Source organism: Notolabrus celidotus, chromosome 2 (genome assembly GCF_009762535.1).
Source record: "Notolabrus celidotus isolate fNotCel1 chromosome 2, fNotCel1.pri, whole genome shotgun sequence".
Taxonomy (NCBI): Eukaryota; Metazoa; Chordata; class Actinopteri; order Labriformes; family Labridae; genus Notolabrus; species Notolabrus celidotus.
The window spans coordinates 30,303,155-30,324,484 of record NC_048273.1 but is presented as its reverse complement, the minus strand read 5'-3'; the positions used below and the strand labels follow the sequence as shown (position 1 = coordinate 30,324,484).

The window sequence follows — 21,330 nt, the reverse complement described above, 5'->3', positions numbered from 1 at the left end:
AGTGAAATACAATGAGAAACACAGTTACAAAGATAATCCAGAGAATGGAAGACCCAACATAAAAAATATAAAAACAAATAAACAACATTACAAACAAAAATAACAGCATTGTTTGTATTTACAATCAAACATTAGACCTTTATAGTTCTTGGAAGAATCCCAGAAGCAAAATGTCACATTCAAGTTAAGTCGAGAAAGTTTCACAAAGCTTTAATAACAGAAACAAAAAGCAGTATTCATCGAGCTTGAATACATCTCCATCAAGTTTCATAGGAGCTCAGAGGCGGTCGTAGCCTTCTGTCCGGCGGTCTCTGATGATGAGGAAGGCTATCACAGCTGCCAGAATGATGCACACCACTACGGCCCCGATGATGATGGGGACGACTCGCTTGTAGTAGTCTGCCCAGCACTCCACCTCTGAGACGGGTGAAAGGTGGAGAACAAAGTGCAGGAAAAGAAGGAAGCGAGATGGAGGGATAAAAAGGATGTGATTTAAGTACAGTTGTTGAATAATTAATTAGCATTAATATTTAATTTGATTTACACGTTCTTGTTCTTGTTTCTCATCATTCATTCATAAAAAAAAGGATGGATGTTCCTGGAGGGATATCAAACAAATGAGGAAATAAAGGTCACTAACTTGATAGAAAGCAAATAATGCAATAATTTTCTTCTTGTTTTAGAATATTTAACTTTTTAACAGCTTTGATTTTCCTATGTGATATTGTTATATCAAAATTGTTTTTTGGTCAAAACTTTACATTTTTTCAAGGTTTTTTTTTAAGCAAGGCTAAAACCTCAATCAGATGAAGATACACGCCCCACAGACCAAAGCATTTATGGAAAATATAATGACTTTAATTTGTGAAAAACTTTCCAGAACTGGTGCCCATATTTACTTATTTTTCATAAGCCTGCACTTTTTCATAACATAGTTTAAGTAATCACATAATCTCCAAGTTTAACCTGTTAAACTGGAGAGAGTAATCTTTCCTCTGGAAGCATTGACAAACTTTAAACTTTGGTCCTGGTCTTTCTAAAACAATGACCTGAGCGTTTCAGCAGCATCTTATTATGATTTTAGTTCCTGTAAGGGCCAGAATGTTGATTAGCATGTCTTATTTGTTAATCATGATTACTTCCTTTTTATGGTTTACTTCATTTCCGGTTTTGGGTTCATGGGCGTGGTTTACCTTTTAAGTACCTGTTCAGTTGTGTGGTGGCAGGTATACAAAGAGGGTGAGTGGGGTTGAATATTTTTTGTTGACCGCCATCGTCATCGTCATTATCATTGTTTATTTAGATCTTTTTTGGTATTGATTTTTTTTGAGTGTTTTGTTAATAAATATTAACTTTCCTTGGACTTTGATTTTGATTTTTATGGCAATACGCGTCACAAATACGATCCCACTTAGTCTCTGCGGCACCTTTCAATCTTAGTCGCTTCAGTTCTAGTTGTCTACTTCTTCGGTAAAATTGACTTCATGACACAGGGAGGTTTGTGGAGCAGACTAAATGTACCCTACATCCATTAATGCAGATGAACAGCTCAGTCACCTTTTCCAAACCCCCCTTTGGACAGATTGAAGGCCTGCAGCTGCAGAGGAACCAGCTTGATCTTCAGCTCTGAGGACATCTTGAACACATTCTCAGAATGGCACTTGTAGCTGTATCCTGTAGCTGTAGCAAACAGCTTTTCATTGTCCAGCAGGCCTGAGTAAGTCCTATCTGTGAGAAGAGGGGATGGAAATACAAAGAGAGGACTATCAGGGTTTCTGTAATTTCAAACAGATATTTGTTATGTGTCTCTCTGTAGTCTTACTTGCACATTTGTTGCAGACAGGCATAGGATTCACATGAGCGGTCAGCTTGGTGACCCAGAAGATGTCCTTCTCCTGGAGATATGAAAGCACAATGACAAGACTGAAGTTGATCCATAACTCTCTAGACCTTGAGATATTAGTTCATTAAATGTTGTGACAGCCTGATTTCGATCAATGTTTCTCAAATGGTGGGTTGGGGACCCAAAAGTTGATCATGGAGCTATTTCAAGTGGCTCCCATAGACTGTATAAAATATGGACATAGTATTTGTGACGTCACCCATCTGTTTCTGAAGCGCTGTTTTGAGGCCAATCGTCGGAGGCAGCCATATTGCTGCTGTTGAACCATTGTGACGTAAGGGGCAGGCTTTGAGCCTCCTAGCCAACAGCTACAGTGCTCCTGCCTGTCAGTCAAGTCAGCTGTACCTCTCATTGTAAGATTTGTAATCTCAATATCTTCGAAATTGCTGCGTTAGAAAAAAAATCACCCCCAGTACAGTGTGTGTTGATCAAGAAATGAGCTATCCAGACTACACTCGTCTTTTGTACCAGGCTGTAAACATGTTTATTTCTGCTTTAAAGATCGTCTTTTTTGAATTTGGTGTGTATGTGGTTTCCAGTACTCCCGGAGCCGGCCTCAAGCGGATCCTTGATGAATTACAGTTTTTAGCACTTCTGCATTGGACTCAAATTTTTTAGACCGGAGATTGCTGCTTGGTGGGTCCTGAATGTTTGACCAAAAAAAAAAGCTGTGGTACGAAGTCTGTTACAACTGTCTTGTGAAGTAAATGTGTTACTGATGATGCAGTGTCTCACCACTATCATCTCTCTCTTTTCTCATAACCTCCTATATCCCTCTTTTCAACCCCAACATGGTCTCAGCAGATGTGTGTCTAACATGAGTCTGGTCCTGCTGGAGGTTTCTGCCTGTTAAAGGAAGTTTGTCCTTGCCGCTGTAACTTGCTAAATGCTGAGTCTTGAGTTAACGTTTGTTGTGATTTGGCGCTATAAAAATAAAGATGAATTGGTTGATTGTTTGATTTCAGTACAAATGTTAGATTCGGATGATGTATATATTTTGTATTCCTGTATAAGTAGAGTCAAACGTTTCTCTTACATCTGATATTTTACTGATCTTCCAGACATAGCTGTGTGAGCAGCCATCATGCTTTTCCTGCACATTTCTGGAAACACGCTCCATTATTGTTGTGCATTACTAAACAATCCTGAGGCATCAAATCTCCTAAATCTTTTCATGCAAATCCAAACGTTTTGCTTAGGCCTGAGCCATTATTTTTCAATTCATAATGTTTTTTCTACACTGTACTTCAACCTGCCGGTTTAATCTGGTAATCAGCTAACACTATAATACTGTGTAACATTCTGCCTTGGCAAACCTTTTTGCCACGTTTTCCTTTATTCATTCTTTTTTAATTAAAGCTTTAAGAAAATGCAGTGAAGTAAGGACTACAACTTTTAGCTCCAGATGTGCACAGGAGAAATAAAGAGTTGAATAAAATGGACCTCTTAGATTAAGTGACAACACCTTGTACCAATGCTTGCAGTACTGGAGCGTCAACGTAGGTAGTTACATCCTGGGAGAACAATCAAACCTCTCTGACAAAAGAATATACAAGTTGTTGTTGTTTTTTTGCTGAATGTTTTGTACCTTTCTGAAGACGAACTGCAGACTGGCTGCGCTGTTCGGCAGTGTGAGGCAGAGAACAGCATTATCTTTATCACAGAACCCGGTGGTCCTAACTCTGCTCGGGTCCAGGCTCAAGTACCAGGTCTGCGGAGAGCACACAAGAAGGAAGATGCGGAATATTACAGTACTGAATTAAAAGTCAGTGTCTTCTCACAATCTCTCTATAAATATTTTTCGTTTCCTTTCTGTGGCTGACTGGATAAACTCTGTCACTTATTTAGGAGACATGAGAGAGTGTTACCAAGCACACGTTGAAAAAAGAGCTGACACTACTCAAACATATCTACAGTTTGAACAGTTAAACCAACTAATTACACCTCATAGATGAATGCTGACACACACACACACTTTCTAAGAAATGTGCTGAAAGACTCAGTAATAATGCACACACAAAAACACACAAAAAAATACCCACACGCAGACACGCGCGCGCGCACACACACACACACACACACACACACACATACACACACACACACACACACACACACACACACACACACACACACATACACACAAACACACACACATTGCTGACTAAGTCACAGCCTCTAACCTTCTTTTCAGTGATTATGTACTCAACCCCCATCTTGGCTTTGATGCATGGTATACCAGTAAGGTTGATCAGTGTGTAGGTCCCTGCGCACAAAGTAGACAAAACATGCACTTAAACATTAAAATAAATACACACATGAGGTGTCAGTTTGGTCAGTTGGTCTCAGTTAAGTCCACATCATGATGCACGCAAACTGTGGTGCAGATAATGAATGTAAGGTCTCATAGAACTAGCTGTATATGCAGATAATGTTGTAAAAGTAGGATTTTGCACATCTGATGCTGGTACTGGTATATTAGTAAAGCTGTTAAAAAAACAAAATGTCTTATATTTTGTTTATCAACTTTTATAACTTGTATTCAAACATTTTCAAAGTAATTGTGATTTTCTCAAATTATAACCTCATGTTGCACAAACCTAATTTTCACTCATTTGATCTCAGCCGTTGAACCGCAGAGTTCAGACAGATTTTAAATCTGATCTGCTGATCAAAATTGCTCAAGCTTCCAATAACAGCTTTCATAGCTTTTAAGTTATAAATCTCATTTGTTATCCGCTTACAGTACAAACCATCATAGAAAAGATAACAGGTTTGACAGCTGACAGCAACCGCAGGCACAATCTTCAGAAAGCACTTTAATGTGTTTCCATTTCATGTTTAAGCTTTGATTCTCCTATACTGCAGCTTGTCTGTGATTCCATCACACTCACAATCTCTTTAAGACTTCTTGTACAATAAATAAGCCAAGTAATCTAATGGTTTTGTTCATATCTTAAAGAAAATCTGGAGTTGTTGGTGTGTACCTATAGGAGGGATAGACTCAGAGGGCTGAAGGACTGGATGGAAGATCCGAAATTCAATGGGCAGCTCGGAGCTGGAGAGGTGCTGGATGGAGCTGCTGTTCTCCTGGATGACTGGAGGAGAAAGATATATGTCAACAAATCATAAAACATGTCCCTTTGCAGTAGTTGCAGTAGTTTTTACTCTGGAAGGAGACAGAGATGTTTTATAACAACAGGATGGATTTGGAGGGAAAATTACTGCATCACTATACGCTTCAAAAAATTGGTTAAAAGTGTCAATACAGCAACCAACTCAACTGCGATGAGATAAGATTGTACAAGAAAGATTTTTTGACACAGTTTTGGTGATATTTTTACACAAATGTTGAGTAACTGAATCAGAGCAACCTTTCTGTTTGGTTGTTTTCCACCCACAAGGTACTGGGTTAAATGAATGCCAAACACACACTGATACAAGTCAAAACACCAGATTTGTACAAGATTCAGATTAATGTAACAGTGACGTTATATTGAGCTATTCTGCAAAAGCTGGTGTTACTAAACCAGCACAGGCAATGAGGTATATCATATAGAGAGCACAAAAGTCTGGGTTAACTGTACATCAATGCATTCTGAAAGAGATAGAGAGAGGGGGGCAGGAGTTTGGTTTTTTGAGTCTCCCAGAAGTCTAAGCAGAAAGCAGAATAACAAGGAGCAGTTCCAGGGCAAACCTGAGCCAGCCCTGACCATGATTTTGTCAAAAGGATATTTTTTTAAACCTGCTTTTAAAAGAAGAGAGTGTCTGCCCTGAAGATTTAAACTAGAAGAGCCTCCTAAATCAAAGGCCTGCCTCCCATGCTACATTTCAGTACTACAAGTAGGCTTGCGTTCTGAGGGCATGATAGTAGAGTACTGTGAGCTATTTGGTATGATGTTGCCTGACCAGTGATTTCCATGTGGATGAAAAGAAAGTTTTAAAATGCAAATCTAAATGTTACTTGGAGTTGGTACAGGTGACATGATATCTTTCCCGTTAGTTAATAGTTTAAAAGCTTTAACTATGGTCATAAAAAGTAGTTTTGGCACAGGGCTCCTTAAGACTTATGTGTACACTTCTTTATTTTCCATCATGGCTACCTTATCCCAAATTGCCTTGATATCAAATGTATGAAACTTGGCTGTGACACATCACCACTCGTGACATCGTTGTAACTCCTTGTATAACAAAAGGGCCACGAATCCAGTAATTTTACGTTGTTAATCATCTGGTATTGTGCAGGTGTGTACCTATTGGATGTACGGCCTCAGAGGGTTGGTAGGGCAGAGTCTCGGTGGCCTGCTCAGTGCTTAAGGTAGGCTGGATAGAGCTGCTGTATTCCTGGAGGTGTACACCTGGTAGAGGGAGATACAAGTCATTTCAACAAATTAATGAGTCGATACGATACGATGCGATACAATACTATACGGAAAGAAACGATACGGCACTGTACCATACGATATGATACAACACTACGCATTACAGAGCGATATGATTTTGTTTACGATTATAACAACAAGTTGATACTAAATAAATACTAAGGGATGGTACGGTAAAATAAGATAAGCTATGATGCCATACGATATTAGGGTACGATTCAATAATCATTACAATTATATGATACGGTACAATATCGTACAACACTATTCTGTACAATGATACAAAACTTACAGGTTAATGACTTTATAGTACAATACATAACAATATGATACAATTATGATTATGTTTATGCTATGATAGAATACAATAGGATACAATTATGATACAACAAAATACAAACCCTTCATCCAATTCTGCCTAATTTGTTACAAAGTAATATGATTAATAAGAGTCCCAGAAAGGAACCTGGTCTTGACTCTAAAGCAGCACATATATGGCATTGAGACTGAATGAATGACAATAATAATAATAATAATAATAATAATAATAATAATAATAATAATAATAATAATAATAATAATAATAATAATAATAATAATAATAATGATAATAATAATAATAATAATAATAATAATGTTTATACTGCACAGTATTAATAATACCAATTAGTTACAAATTGAAAGAAGAAGAAACAAACAATGAATATGTAAACAGAGGAACACATACAAGTTGCAACCTTAAATTGTGATATTATATCCTACTAATGAACTGAATAGTGGTTCTATAATCAACAAAGATGTGAACAAGGTCAATGGCTACAATGAAATTTGATTGTGCACAACTTAAACATATTTACTATTAGGCCATAAGGGCAGTATACACAGTTGGCTTTGACACAGGGCTGCATTTCTGAATATTTCTGGGGCATCCACCTGAAAATGTGTTTTTGTGCAAATTTGTATTTCTGGCTTGTAACTGAGCTAAACTATGAGAGTGTTTCCCTCTCTGCAGCTCAGTTATTCAGTCTGATCTTGAGCTTATACTGTATGCCAGGACCCAAGGCTTGATATAGTTGCATGATAGTTGAACAATAATGAAGAATCAGCCTTTGTTTATTACCTTAGTGTTGCTAATTCCTTTATTTATCTGTGAAAAATAAAATAGTATGGAGTTGAAATTGAGGCCATGTACTGTAGTGCCCTACTTTGTAATGCTGCCAAAGTCTTAACAGATCCTTGGAATGACAAATGTTGCAACTGGTGTAAAGCCAATGGAAAAATAACTAACAGCATTTTTGTTCTAACCTTTGTCCACGTTGCAAGAAAACAATCTCTACAATGCTATTAAAACAACTTTTGGAATACACGGTCAAAACAATGGCACGTTTTAGCCCAAGTTTTTGCAAAATGTTTGAAAAAGAATGAGTTGATGTGATGCTTCAAGGTTAAAAATTATTCTGATGATGACTCAGTTAGTTTGAAACCACAGCCTGTGAGAGATGTAGTAGTTGAGACCACAAAAGACCACTTCAGTGAGCATCTATGCGTGGGAAAGGACACTAGAGTAGAGAGCACTTATACCAAAAAGGCACGAGGACAAAAAACACTTTTCATAGAGAGGATATGTCATCAGCATGAAAACCAACATTTACTTTAACTATCAAAAGACTTGAAAAAAAGGATTGCTGGAGAAATTCAGAGGGTTCAGAGTAGATTTTCTGAGGTTGAAATTAGATTTGAACATGATCAAACTCACCAGGAATAACAGCAGCCAGGAAGAAAAGAGACCATCCACCTGTGAGAGTCTTCAGTACCATAGTTAGTAAAATAATTAAGAGAGCAGAGAAGGATAAAGCTACAGTACCAGGTCATTAACGCCGTTTGAGTGCTGTGGCTGTGGTTGGACTTGTAAATGTGAAACTGTTTAACACCTCAAAGACCCTTGCAGAGGAAGTGAAGTGTCACAGGAGGCGGGCTGATTTTCTCAGCACTGAACCAACACCTCTAATTGTAAGTTCTGTCAGTTAAACAAAAGATTAAAAAACAGCTTACTCATACTGTGCACTCCACACATGACTCAAAATACTGAATGTCAGTGCAAAAGGAGGGAGGACAAAGGAGAGAGCCGGAAAAGCAAATTCCAGGTGAAATATATACATAAAAATACAAAAACGTAACAGTGTTTGTTAAAAACATTAAACTGTTCAGTTATTCCTGGAAATAAATATAGAATTTTTTGCCTTTTTTGTCAATCTGTTAGCAGAGTCCTCTGCGACACCACAGCCAATTTTTCTGTTACTTCCAGTGAAGCCATCAGTCAGCGTAAATGGACGTTGTACCATGACTTCCCCTCTGAGCATGGCATTGTTTACAGTCTTGTTTGAAACTTAAGGAGAAAAGAAGAGTTGGAGTTGAGAGATTATATCACAGAGAGGGTTATTAGCTGTTAAATGATACCAGATAATGGTATTTGTTTCTCTCCACACAGACGATTTCGCCCACACAACCAAAGCCTGCTTACACAAACAGAAACCATTTGATTTCAGAGCCTAAAAATCCTGTCACTTGCAATCCAACTCTGTATTCATATGTAGAGTCAGATCATAAGGAGACAACTTTTTTTCACCTACATAAGAAAAAATATTCCTTTCTGCTCTGCCCATATGGATCTATGAATCTGAACTTAAGTATAAAGTATATCCAGTGGTGGACAAAGTACACGTCTTCGTTACTTAAGTCAAAGTATAGATCCTCCTGGTCAAATATTACTCCAATACAAGTGAAAGTTGCTCTGTCAGATTATTACTTGAGTTAAAGTACTGAAGTACTTGTTTTTAAAAATACAAATATAAGTATTCAAAGTACTTCTTAAAATATCTCAAACCGTTGTTTTTTCACAATACATAAGTGCAGTCAAGAATACATGGGAGTACATTCTGTTACATTATGTTAATTTAGAAAACATTACTTGAAATCTCTAAAAACTATACCATGGAATAAAAACAGAAACTAAGTTACTCCAAGCACAGACAACCTAGTTTGAAATGTTCATCTGGAATAAAACAAATGTTACGTAGCTCAGCACGCTTTCTCAGGTTGGACTGTGAATGTTTGTATGTTTGAGCAGAGTGGGAAACAGGGAGAACATTTCAAACGATACATATCATTCTTCATTTCAAAAACCTGTAACACGGGCTGAAGGTATGGACATGGGGGCTCAGGTGGAGAATTATAGCCATCATTACCACCTCTAAATGAAACGAGACGCGCGATATACAGGTACGACTAAACCACTGAGACAAACAGAACATCACAAACACAGTTTACTGTCTTAGGGATCAGATTTCAGAAAATATAAGGAAATTCATGAGCTGACTTCAAAGCAGAAATAGTGAGTAACTAGAGCATTGATAGAAATGTAGTGGAGTAAGAGTAATGAGTTCCCCCCAAAAGTAATACTCAAGTAAAGTACAGATACTCGAAAAATGTACTTAAGTACAGTACTCAAGTAAATTTACTTTGTTACTGTCCACCACTGAGTATATCTCTCCTGTATCATGTTAGGAACCTCTGCTCTATGAAGCTGTCCACAGTGTGACCTCAAGAGGGCAGTCTTGTGCTCTAATAAACCTGCTCTTTTCTTATGTTCACACCATCAATCATGCAGTCAGGGGTTTTTACACTATTATGTTACATTTTTAAAATCCATGTCAGAACTGTTTGTTGTTGTATTGCAAAGACAGCATGATGATGATGATGATGATGATGATGATGATGATGATGACGACGATGATGATGATGACGGAGCTGGAGTGAAACAGAGCCAATGATCAAAAGAGGAAACATGAAAGATGCTGGTATGTTGGCAGCATTAATCCACAGCTACACTGACCTTGTTGTACGTGGTGGACTTGCTGTAGTCCAGCAAAAAGTAACACAACATGTCAGTTTGAAATATCTACAGTATAACGGTTGAACACATTTTACCTCATTTCTCAGACCAGCAGTGAGGAAATCAAAGTGATGGGCTAAAGGTCGATGGGGACAAAGTACCAGTTAGAACACACAAAACACACACTGTAAGCACACACACAGAAACACAAAAAGGGACCCTTACACACATATCACTTGTTTTTTTGACACCATACTGTGATTGCTAATCAGCTCAACCTATTGTGATTTAATTTGTAAGTACAGGTGTGTGATGTAAGAGGGTTTGCTCTTTTAAATGCAATATTAAAGTCAGTTTGTTCATCTCCTCACATGCTCTCCTCTCTCTGATACTGACTGTTGTATTGACTCGGCAGTAGGAGGGCAAACAAAAGAGCAAACATTTACTCCCCTTTAACCGACTGTGCTCTCTGATCATTAATGTGTGTGTGTGTGTGTGTGTGTGTGTGTGTGTGTGTGTGTGTGTGTGTGTGTGTGTGTGTGTGTGTGTGTGTGTGTGTGTGTGTGTGTGTGTGTGTGTGTGTGTGTGTGTGTGTGTATGTGTCATCGGTCCTCTGTGTATGTGTCCATCAGTGTGTCATAATTTTTCTCAGGATTCTAGCCCACAGTTTCAGGAGAACTTTACTCAGGTGGCAATCCCTGTGTGGAGAGGAGTCCAGTTTTCCCTCTTCAAGCCCAGCAGGAACAACAGCAGGCCTCTCTTCCTAGAGGTACTGTAAGTAACGCCTCACTTAGTCTTTACTTAGTGGACAGGACTTTCAACCAAAGTGTTAAAGGTCATTTGACGATACTCTGTAGCTAAAAGAGTTGGTGTGAAGTTTTGAATTACTTTATCTTTCAGTCGAGTAAGACCAGATACCAATCCGGATCAGATGATGAGGAGCAGATTGGGGCTGTGTGTGCTGGGACTGCTGTGCCTCCACAGCTCAGTGTTTGGTCAGGTAAGGAGTAATTCTTCAGACTGGTCCTCTTTGAGAAAAAGTAGAGAAACCAAACTATGAGAAGTCAGCTGGAGCTAAAACTTTAAAAGAGCAAAGTTTTCAGCATCAGATTTATCACAAGTTGAAAGAACTTATAAACTGTCAGGTTTTTGTATTTTGAATATTACATATGGAGTATTATTTATGCAAGATTTAAACATTGTGTTCTGCAAAGCTACATAACAAATGCATCCTAATTTGTAAGATAATTATATGCAGTGGATACTTGGTAAAAAGAAAATTAAACAGTTACTGCAGCTTCCAGATACAAGTAGGAAAATTATGAATATTTTCCACTGAGAAGTCATTGAAAATATAAGGTCTTTCAGACTAATGTAGAATAAGTCAATATGCAAGTTTAAAAAACTTTATTCTTCTCTGACTTCTGAGGCTGAGTCACCCTGTGACACTTTGAGTCATACGTTGGCAAGGCTGCGTGGTTACATCATAACAAAACCTTGGAGATTAAAGTAATAAAAAAACTGTAATTAATTTCATTATGTTAACCCTCCTGTTAAGTTCTCAGGAACAGCAATAACGTTCATGGGTCAATTTGCCCAGGGCATATTAAATTATCGCAAAGTGTCAGAACCCAAAAAAATCCCAATAAACATTTTAAAATCTCATTATTAACTCCATTCTAACCATTTAAATCAATATTTGGTGCAATAGTGTTCTTTAACCCTCACAGATCATGCTTCAATGAGGATATCTCACTCGTTTTCATGAAAATTCTTGTTAAAACTTTTTTAAATGTACATCGGAAAGAACTAAATAGAAATACAATAGTTTTACATGACATAACTTGACACCAAAACTTCATGGGGAGAGCAGTTCAATGAATGGGAGGGAGAGGGCAAAACAAACCTAAAGAAAAAAACAGAAGAAGAAACAGTCAGGAACAGGAAGGAGGGGCTGTTCATCACAATACATTATCTCTGAGGACCTCCAAGTCACACTTGTCACGTAAATACCATAGACTGTGATGGATACAGGTGCATATTGGACTCTGTTACATTAACCATCAGCACCTAAACTAAAAGGAGTACTTTAATTTCCTTGGACACTTAGAAAGAGTTAAAGCCTGAGGATGGATGACTATCAGATACAAGATAAAACAACACTGCAGAGAGGCTGACTTGATGTTGTGTAGCAGCGATTATAATTTCTTCTCTTGTCATTATGACACTTCTCTTTCAGGATGCAGCGCAGGATCCGACTGGTGTCCTGATCTTCTGTGATGACCCGTCTGTAGAGAGGGCTGCCCACAGCGCTGTGAGCAAGTTCAACGAGGGGATGAGCACTGGACACAATCTGGCCCTCTTTCAGATACTCTCAGCCAGAAAGGTACAGCGAGTAGCTGTCCGCACCTTTATGAGATCTTAAGATAGGAGAATGCAATCTGATATTTCATAATAGTGCAAATCAATCCACACATATTTCATTGGTAAATGTTTGCTATTATTGCACATCAGTCTGATTCAGATTCAGTGACTTGAGTATCATCACAATCGCCTAATCTCTGACTAATCTCTTCAACACAGTGTTTAGATTACATCTACAATCCTGTTGCTCTCCAAGCTTCAGGGTGGCCTTGTTGCTCAAAAAGATAGAGTTGGGAGATAACCCACTTACATGAAAGTGTCAGCTGTTTGGTGCTATTATTGTTTTGTAATGCAGCTTATTCTTTACGAGGCTGTTTGGAGGAACATTTTCAAACACAGCTGCACAGTTCTGTCGCTGTTTTGTTTTACAGAGTAAGAAATCAGTGTTTAAGTCCACCCTGATGTTGCCAAACATAAAAGAATGATTCACATCTCTTCCACAATACGGGGGTCAAACAGCTTAACTATTCTTATTGGTATCTGATTGGTATTTTGTATCGGCCAAAAGCCCAGTCCTCAGTATTGAACTAAAAATTCCAGGACTGTTGCATCCCTTCATCACAAAAACAGTAATAACTAACAAGAATAAGAAGGGTTAGACAAGTAGCATCATAATCTGAAGTCAACATCAGTTTATTAAAATGTAAAAACAAATTGTTGATAATAATACGTCCGTGAAATAAACATTTGAAAGCTCAGAGAGAAACAGGGAAGATCACAGAGAAGGAAATAAAGATGTGTGATGCTTACCAAGAAATTTTGGGCAGAAATGTTTAGACATGTTTAGACACATTGACATCTGGTACACACACTGATTGCCCATTTGTTGGTGTGTGTTTGAGTGTGTTTGTTTTGTGTGTGTGTCCCCCTACAGTCAGAGAATGGCGCAGATTCTGTGTACTCACTGCGCTTCACCAGCAGGAAGAGCGACTGTCTAGCTGGAAGTAACAAACCCTGGACAGACTGTGACTATCTGCCTCATGGACGCAAGGTTGTAAAGACGGATGAAACAAAGCTGCAGAGTTTTATTTTAAACATACGTTAATGTTTAAAAATGAAACACTGCAGATTATATGTTGTGCTCAAACTGTGGAGGAGGAACTTTTTAAAAAATTGTTAGCAGTCAGGCTCACAATGTCTACCCTGTTATTCCTTCAGGAGCCATTTACATGCAATGCCACCGTCTACATGACAGAGACCGAAGCAGACACCAGACAGGTTGATTGTCGGTTTGGTGAGTGAATGAACGGAATTAGATTCATTTATTTAAATGCTTTTGCATTAAAAAAACATTTATTGAAGTGAATAACTTGAAATTGTGGCAAAGTTGATTATTTGCTCTTCTTTTTCAGAGAATAGTATAATGATATATAATATATATTTTTTTGTAGAGCACTTTTCAAAAACAAAGTTACAAAGTGCTTCACATGGGCAGCAAAATAAAACAGGCAGATCATAAAAACACACAAGTCAAGATAAAGAAATAAAACATATTTTAAAAGACAAAAAAATCCCCTAAAAGAACTCTAAAGGAATACAATTCATTTAAAATATATTTCTGAAAACGGTTAAAATAAAATAAAGTCAAATAAAATTCAGATAAAATCCAGAAAGGATCTGCAATAAAGGAATGTTTTAAGAAGGGATTTAAAGGAGCTCACTGACTCAGCAGACCTGACCTCCTCGGGCAGATTGTTCCAAAGTGTCAGACCCCTCACAATACGAGAAGATTCATGCCACTGCAACAGATCACAGAGATTTGATGCTAGATCTTGGATACAATTAGCTTAGCTTAGCACAAAGACTATCAGGAGGAAACTTGTCACCTAGCTCTGTCAAGAAGTTAAACAAAAACAAACTGCAAACTAGTGTCAACAATTCAACTTTATTCAATTGGGGCAACATCTTAAGTGACTTTTGGTGCCACAGAGGATGAAACGCTGGTCTACTCTCGACATCCAGCAGTAACTGAACTGACTGAAGTGACCCCCGGCTGCTTGGCATCTGTTACACTGCAAAAACTTAAAATCTTACCAAGTGAAATTGTCTAATTTTTTGTCAAAATGTCTTTTCCCACTTGATTTAAGAACTTAACAAGTAACATTTGAGCAAGATAGTGGGACTTGTTTAAGACAATGCATCTTAAATACCTTGTAAAATCAAACAATCTTGAAATGATCTTGTTTTGAGTTGTAATTTAGAAGAAACAAGGTTTATTTTACATTTCATATATTTGTCAAGCTGAGATCTTATTTGTAGAAGACCGATAATCTTGATTGAAGAGAAACACTTTACTTGATTTAAGTAAATGCATTTTATTGGAGAATCTATCAGAAAACAGCTCCATTGATAAAAGAAAGAAAGAAAGAAAGAAAGAAAGAAAGAAAGAAAGAAAGAAAGAAAAGTTGTTGTTTTTTAAGGTGGGTTACAGTTTTCAGGCACTGTTTCTTCTAAATCAGATAAAAATATACATCCTCAAACTACATGCACACAATGAAACACCTACTTTTGAGCATAGATGGCTTATCCTAAAAAACAACATGACTGAATATTAGTATATCCAGCTCACTATGAGGAGACATTAAATCTTAAAATGCTCAAATTAAACTTTATAATCTTATTTCAAGTACAAGATGGTCTTAAACCTAGAGAAGTGCCGCTATAATACAACTCAAATGAAGGTGAATATATCTCAAATGAAGAAGTTGACATGAAATGTATTAGTGCAAAAATCTTTTTTGGAGTGATAAAATACAAATTGTTATCATTCCTGGCTTATTCTGAGACACTAAGCTTTAAAATACTGGTAAAATATTGCTTACAATAAGTTTTCCCTGCTAATTTTAAGATCACAGTATCTAAATTTAACGTCTTATTTTAAGAAATCTTACCAAACAAATTTTCATTCGTTCTATTGGCAGATTTTATTTGTTTATTTCAAGGTAAAAGTACCTTTTTTCTTGTTTTTGGAGGGGCATTTTTTCCAGTGTACCAAACCAAACCAAACAGGTATATGACCTCCAGTAAAACCACAACTTAACATTTTAAAACACTATAAGACATTTTAAGACTTAAGTCAGAATAGTAGTATCAATCTCCTCATCAGACTTTCAGCAAGACATCAAACCCATAAAAAGCTAACAACTTTGTGTTCTTTCTTTTGCACCTGGAGATAAACTGGACACTCAAAGTGATTTTATAAAATGCTTCCAATAAGAATATTTTCTAAAATAATCTTTCAACTTGGGACCTCATTGGAGACATTAACAGCAGAAGCAGTGGCTCATTAATACTCATTACTTTGCTTGTCATGTGATGCAGCCAGTGGGGAAATTTTAAAGTCTAATCCCATATAATGAGAAAACTTAACCCAGTAATATCCGCTTTTTTTTTTTTTTTTTAGATCTTCCAGGAAAAATAAGAACATTAATGAAGAGTTTTTTTATGTTAGAAATCTCTGGTCTGTTGATTTCAGTCCAACATGACTCAGAGGCAAGCATATTTCTCATTAGGAAAACAGTGAGTCATTGAGGAAAATGTACACTGGTGGGCGCGGGGGACACAGAGGGGGGCTGATTTTGTAACATATCAACACTATCTGCAGACAGAGAGAACACAATATTAACTTATCACACCATAAAAGGCAGTGACAGTCTAGACTTTAATCTGTTTGCCTAACCAGCTCACTGTCTGCCCACACTTAAAAATATCCATGTTTTAACCATCAAACTTCCAAAGTGTTGAGCCACATTTTAAGGCTCAGAGTGAAAGGGTTTTTGGGATGTCCTTAAAGCAAGCAAGACATGTCATCCATAAGCAAACAATATAGAAATGAAAGGCCAGAGCAGGTCAGTGCAATGCAAACATTATTCGAATAATGAAGAAATATTATCAAAATACAACCCAAAATACAGCATCCTGGAGTACTAAAAGACACTTGAAAAGGAAACATGATTTAAAAGACAGTGCCATTTTAGAGTTTATTGAAATTATATGAATCAATTTTAATTAAAAGCTTATTGCTGAAGGAGATTTAAAATGTTTTTCATTCATAATTATTTTTGGGCAGACAAAGAGCTGTGAAGTGATTTCAAGTTAAAGGCACTGTGAGGAAATGTTTTCATTGTGTTGATTATCCCCTTTGGACAAAATCAGTAACGTTTCTCCAGGATGAAGACTGCATTTCCCATGAGCACCAACACCCACTCTGGTCGAGATGTGACTCTAACCAAAACATGCATTTGTTGTGGAAATACATGAATGGAATACAGATCTTCATTTCTTTACTTACTTTGTTCAAGGCACCTTTTTGCAAGGCGCAGAGTGCAGAGTGCCGAGTGAAAAGCTCAGCTTTGTTAGCTTGCTTAAAAAAAGTGACCAGATGTTTTGATTTTGCATTACTCATCACAGCCTTGGTGTAGTGATGCTCCAATTTATAATAAATGATAAATGTCTCAATAAGTAAGCACACAGTTTAACTGTTAAGTCCTCATAGAGCAATGAAGCATTCACACGCCTGCAGAAACATTAAATCCTGTTCATAGCTATTTTGCTTTTTAACCAAACAAAGCCCCGGATGTGGAGTTTCTCCTTCTAAAACAATACTTCAGAAGAAATGTACATCTCTAGTCATCCTGTTTCAGTATAAGCCAGGAGTACAAAACAGAAAAATAGCCATGTGTACAAAGAGAAAATGAATGACTGAGATCTGAAGAAACTTCTCACTGCTAAACTTGGGCTTTAAACATAACCACTTCTGAGCCCAGACAGAGGCACTAAAATTCAGTGTTAATAAATAATGCATCCTTTAGCTGATAATTTGATATTACATGTAGGTCATGGAAAGGCATGGGTATCAGGCTGACACTTTTACAGAGTAAGTGAAATACTCCTCACATTGCCTTTAATCTGCACAAACTTAGATTATTTCCCATAATGCCTAAAGAATTGTTCTTCTTTGGCTGTTCTTCTAAAAATAACTTAATTTGAGAAATTTGGCTCTTTTAATAATTTCCCCCAAGAGGTCAGAAACCTGTTGTTGTATTATATAGTTTAACTTCAATGTGCATTAATGGGTATCCTTGCAACAAAGTTAAAAGTGTCATCCAACAGATGTAATGAGACAGGCAGAGCCTGTATTGGTGTAACATCAACTGATTTTAATTATTTTCTTGCATGGATTGTCTAGCCAAAATAAAATGTATAAAAATAGTAAACACCCTGAGCTACCTCATGCCTGCTGTCTTATTTCTATTTCTTCTCTGCTTCTTTTTTCTGCTTCTCTTTTTAACCATCCCTTTCCCCCCCAGAAAATGTTATCATCCCAGAGAGAGCTTCCTGTTTGGGCTGCCCCCAGGACATAGATGAGAACTCAGAGGACCTTAAAGTTCCTATTTCAGCTTCCATCTCAAAGTACAACACCATCTCTAACTCTACTCACCTGTTCTCCCTGAACAGAGTTGGCTACGCCACCAGACAGGTAGAGGGGTCATCACATGGTGACAGAAATAGTGGGATGTATATATGATGGTTTCTTTTCTTCATACTTTCTGTTTGTATCGCTGCAGGTGTTGGCAGGTTTCAGGTTCAAGCTCAGCTTTGATATGAAGAAGACAGTTTGCGCTAAGGCGGAACACAACGACCTCAGCGAGCTGTGTGGTCATGATGAAGAGAACCTGGTAAACATTAAAACACATTACTCCTGCCATTGCAAGATCTTTTCCAGGCTTACTGTAATGTCCTGTCTCTGTGTGTGCAGGAGTTTGCTAACTGTAACTCCACAGTGGATCTAGCACCGTGGAGACTTGAGGCCCCACTGGCCGAAGTCCAGTGTGAAGCAGGGTCAATGCCTCCCACGGTGAGACCCACTTTTCATCAATCAGTCGACTAAAGTTACATTTCACTCTCACTTTTCCTCTTGTAGTTTACAGCAAAAGAAAAAGTTTCTAGGTCAAATTGATTGATTGTGATTCTACAGTTGGCTGTGCTACCAGAGAGCAAAAAGTAACATCAAACTCAAAATCTCACTTCCCCATCAAGTTAAAACACAAGCATGCTAATATAATAGTAATTGAACTGAACATTTCCTTTGACTGTTATGTTAGAAAAGGTGAAAAGGTCCTCTGAAAGATTTGAATATCAAAATTTTGTCCTCATTCAGCTCTCCTTTTTTGAAGCTTAGCAGATGACACCATTAAGAATAAATGAGGTGAAAGTCACATCCTTTAGTACTGTTGCTATCGTCACTACCGCTCATGTTTTTTTCTTTGTAGTGATCGGTAACTTAGAGATACAGAAATTAACCTATTTTTCACCAATGCGATGCTAACAGAAATTAACGTTATTTCCTCAGTGTCAACAAGTTCACACAAGTAAAATGGGCTGGAACTCTTTCACAGATTGATTTGGCATGATTTGTTTAAACTTCAGCTGGCCGTACTTAACCCAGAGCCCTGACATGTCCGCATCTGACTTTGTCCTGATAAACTCGTTAGCAAATAATTCCTGATCTCAGAATACAGCAAACAAGAGAAGCACTTTTGTGGACACCTGGCAGATCTCAATTGAACTATTATTTAAGTCTAATATATGTCCTAAATATCTGGGTTTTAATTCAACTTAGACTAGCTGATGACTTTAGTGAGTCGATGATAGCAGTTACCCTTAATCTCTTCTATGAAAAATGTCAAAAGTTTGGCAGTGCGTTATAACTCACTTTGTCTAACACCTACCTGGTGGCAGTGGGTACAAGCATTTAAAAAGACTGTGAATCTAAAAGTTCTTTGTGTGTCTCACACAAGCACCCCTAAGCTTTGGAACTCTCTGCCTCTGGACATTAAGCCGGCGAGCTCTCTGGGTGTTTTTAAAAGTAAACTTAAGACTTACCTTTTTAATCTAACTTTTAATTTGGAGTAATTTATTTTTTAGCCCTGGACTGCATTATTATTTTTATTATTATTATTTTAATCATTGCTTTAACATTTATCGTATTCAGTTATTTATTTATCTAATTATTTCTTGTATTCATCTGATCTTGTTAACGCTACCTTATTTTTTAACTTTTCTTTCCACTATTACTTATTCTACTGTATTGATTTTATTAAGTATTTTATTTATAATCATGCCTTTATAATGTTACCATTGCTGTTGTTTTCTGTCTCTCTGTTATTCTTTGAAGCACTTTGGGCAGCATGTTTTTATGTATTAAAGGTGCTATATAAATAATAAAGTTGAGTTGAGTTGAGTATAACAATCAGGGGTTATAGAAAAGTAATGGACTGCTCGGATCAGTAAACAAAGTTTATCATCATTAGAAATTGGGAACTAAAGAAAGGCAGGTGCAGCTGGTGAATAACAAGTGAGATGGTCAGGTTACTCATCCACATGTTGCACACTGTTGTAAATTATTTTCTCCAGGTGTTGAAGCGTCGCCCTCCTGGCTGGTCTCCGCTGAGGAACCTTGAATACAATAATCCTGCTATTACTCCATCTCCATCAAATCCCACTGCACCGCCCCCACCCAAGGCTGCCAAAGCCAAAGAAGAATCTTCTGAGGAAGACACCAAAGCCTCGAAGCCGTCTGCCTCTCCTGATGCTGCCAACAACAATCCTTTCCACTGTCCGTCCAAGCCCTGGAAACCATTCAACCCCATCAGTTCTGCAGGTCCTATGAAGGACCCCACAGAGGCCACACCTGCAGTCGACGGGGGCTTTAAAGACACAGACCTGATCGGGGCATAGGGTTCTCCTCAAGGAAACCACATTTCTGTTCAGATTAATCTCACTCGCTCTCACAGCTGATTATTTTGACCATACTCTACTAAGCTGGGTTGCATCTTCTGGGCTGTCCTGCAGATTTAAACTATTAAAGAGAAAAATGTTGAAACATAAGGGGAGAAACACATTTTGGGCCTCAGACAGCACTGGGAACAGACTGCAGTGATGATAGATCCTTTACTGTTATCATATCAAGTTTCTTTGAATGAATCATAGTAAAGAGCAATTCAGTGCCCACATATTTGGTTATCAGAGATGTGACAAATGTAAAAGAGTATATTGGAAATCTGTCATCCTCCTCAGGATGGACATTCAAGACAACAGAAATAAAACTTTATTGTTTCTTGTTTATTTCCCTTTCTGTTTAAACTTCTATCAATCACGTACTTTCACGCAAACAAGCTTCAGCTTTGTTCAAATAAAGAACACAGAGTTTTCCCGATACAGTATCCCATGACTTCCCTTAATGAAATGACCATTATTTAACTAAATTATGTTTCTGGTATTTACTGTAAGCGTTGATGCTTCCTTTTTTCTCTTTTTTTATAATCAGTAAACACTCCGATTCACTCAGCAGTTGGACTGAAAGCAGACAGTCTCAGGGACACCACACATATGTTTCTGAAGAGGCATTATGAAGCCCAAAGATAGTGGTTGCCACATTTTATAAAGGCTGACTAACAAATGTCAAGCTGATCTCGAAACCAGCACAGAGGTGGAGTTGAAGCTGGAGCTTTCCTGCTTTGCAAACAGCTACAAGAAGCCCACCTGTAATGAAATTCAACAGTGCCCCTCATTACGCCTCCGTATTCATAATTCATAGCCTTAAAATAACAAAATTAGTTAAAGGCATAGACTGTATAAATAATGAACGCAGTATCCGTGACGTCACCTATCTGTTTCTGAACCACTGTTTTTAGGCCGATCATCGGTCGGTGGCAGCCATATTGAAA

At 37.6% G+C, this 21,330-nt stretch overlaps 2 protein-coding genes across 3 annotated transcripts; one reads left to right on the top strand and one right to left on the bottom strand.

Moving 5' to 3' along the window:
- Positions 1-119: 119 nt before the first annotated feature.
- On the bottom strand, positions 120-8,146 carry LOC117806457 (lysosome-associated membrane glycoprotein 3). The gene is made up of 8 exons (XM_034675406.1): positions 8,042-8,146; positions 6,157-6,261; positions 4,891-5,001; positions 4,087-4,169; positions 3,492-3,614; positions 1,823-1,895; positions 1,558-1,728; positions 120-417 (listed from the first exon to the last, which is right to left on the bottom strand). The coding sequence occupies exons 1-8, from the start codon at positions 8,100-8,102 to the stop codon at positions 278-280; spliced, it is 867 nt and encodes a 288-aa protein (XP_034531297.1). The 5' UTR covers positions 8,103-8,146; the 3' UTR covers positions 120-277.
- A 1,921-nt stretch (positions 8,147-10,067) lies between these two features.
- kng1 (kininogen 1) lies at positions 10,068-20,728 on the top strand. Of its 2 annotated transcripts, none has more exons than XM_034673386.1 (10): positions 10,068-10,142; positions 10,810-10,946; positions 11,078-11,177; positions 12,417-12,563; positions 13,476-13,592; positions 13,760-13,835; positions 17,911-18,080; positions 18,169-18,279; positions 18,360-18,458; positions 20,018-20,728. In XM_034673386.1, the coding sequence occupies exons 3-10, from the start codon at positions 11,109-11,111 to the stop codon at positions 20,339-20,341; spliced, it is 1,113 nt and encodes a 370-aa protein (XP_034529277.1). In that variant the 5' UTR covers positions 10,068-10,142; positions 10,810-10,946; positions 11,078-11,108; the 3' UTR covers positions 20,342-20,728. The 2 variants fall into 2 exon arrangements, with proteins under 2 accessions (XP_034529277.1, XP_034529270.1); XM_034673379.1 differs by having other exon boundaries at positions 10,810-10,951.
- The last annotated feature ends 602 nt before the right edge of the window (positions 20,729-21,330 follow it).

Coding starts and splice junctions, on each gene's coding strand:
- kng1 (XM_034673379.1), top strand. CDS start 10,112: ATGATCAAAAGAGGAAACATGAAAGATGCTG. Junction 13,593..13,759: donor ATCTGCCTCATGGACGCAAG/GTTGTAAAGACG, acceptor TTATTCCTTCAG/GAGCCATTTACATGCAATGC. Junction 18,280..18,359: donor GTCATGATGAAGAGAACCTG/GTAAACATTAAA, acceptor CTGTGTGTGCAG/GAGTTTGCTAACTGTAACTC.
- LOC117806457 (XM_034675406.1), bottom strand. CDS start 8,102: ATGGTACTGAAGACTCTCACAGGTGGATGGTCTCTTTTCTTCCTGGCT. Junction 5,002..6,156: donor TGAGGCCGTACATCCAATAG/GTACACACCTGC, acceptor TTTCTCCTCCAG/TCATCCAGGAGAACAGCAGC. Junction 3,615..4,086: donor ACATAATCACTGAAAAGAAG/GTTAGAGGCTGT, acceptor TGCTCTCCGCAG/ACCTGGTACTTGAGCCTGGA.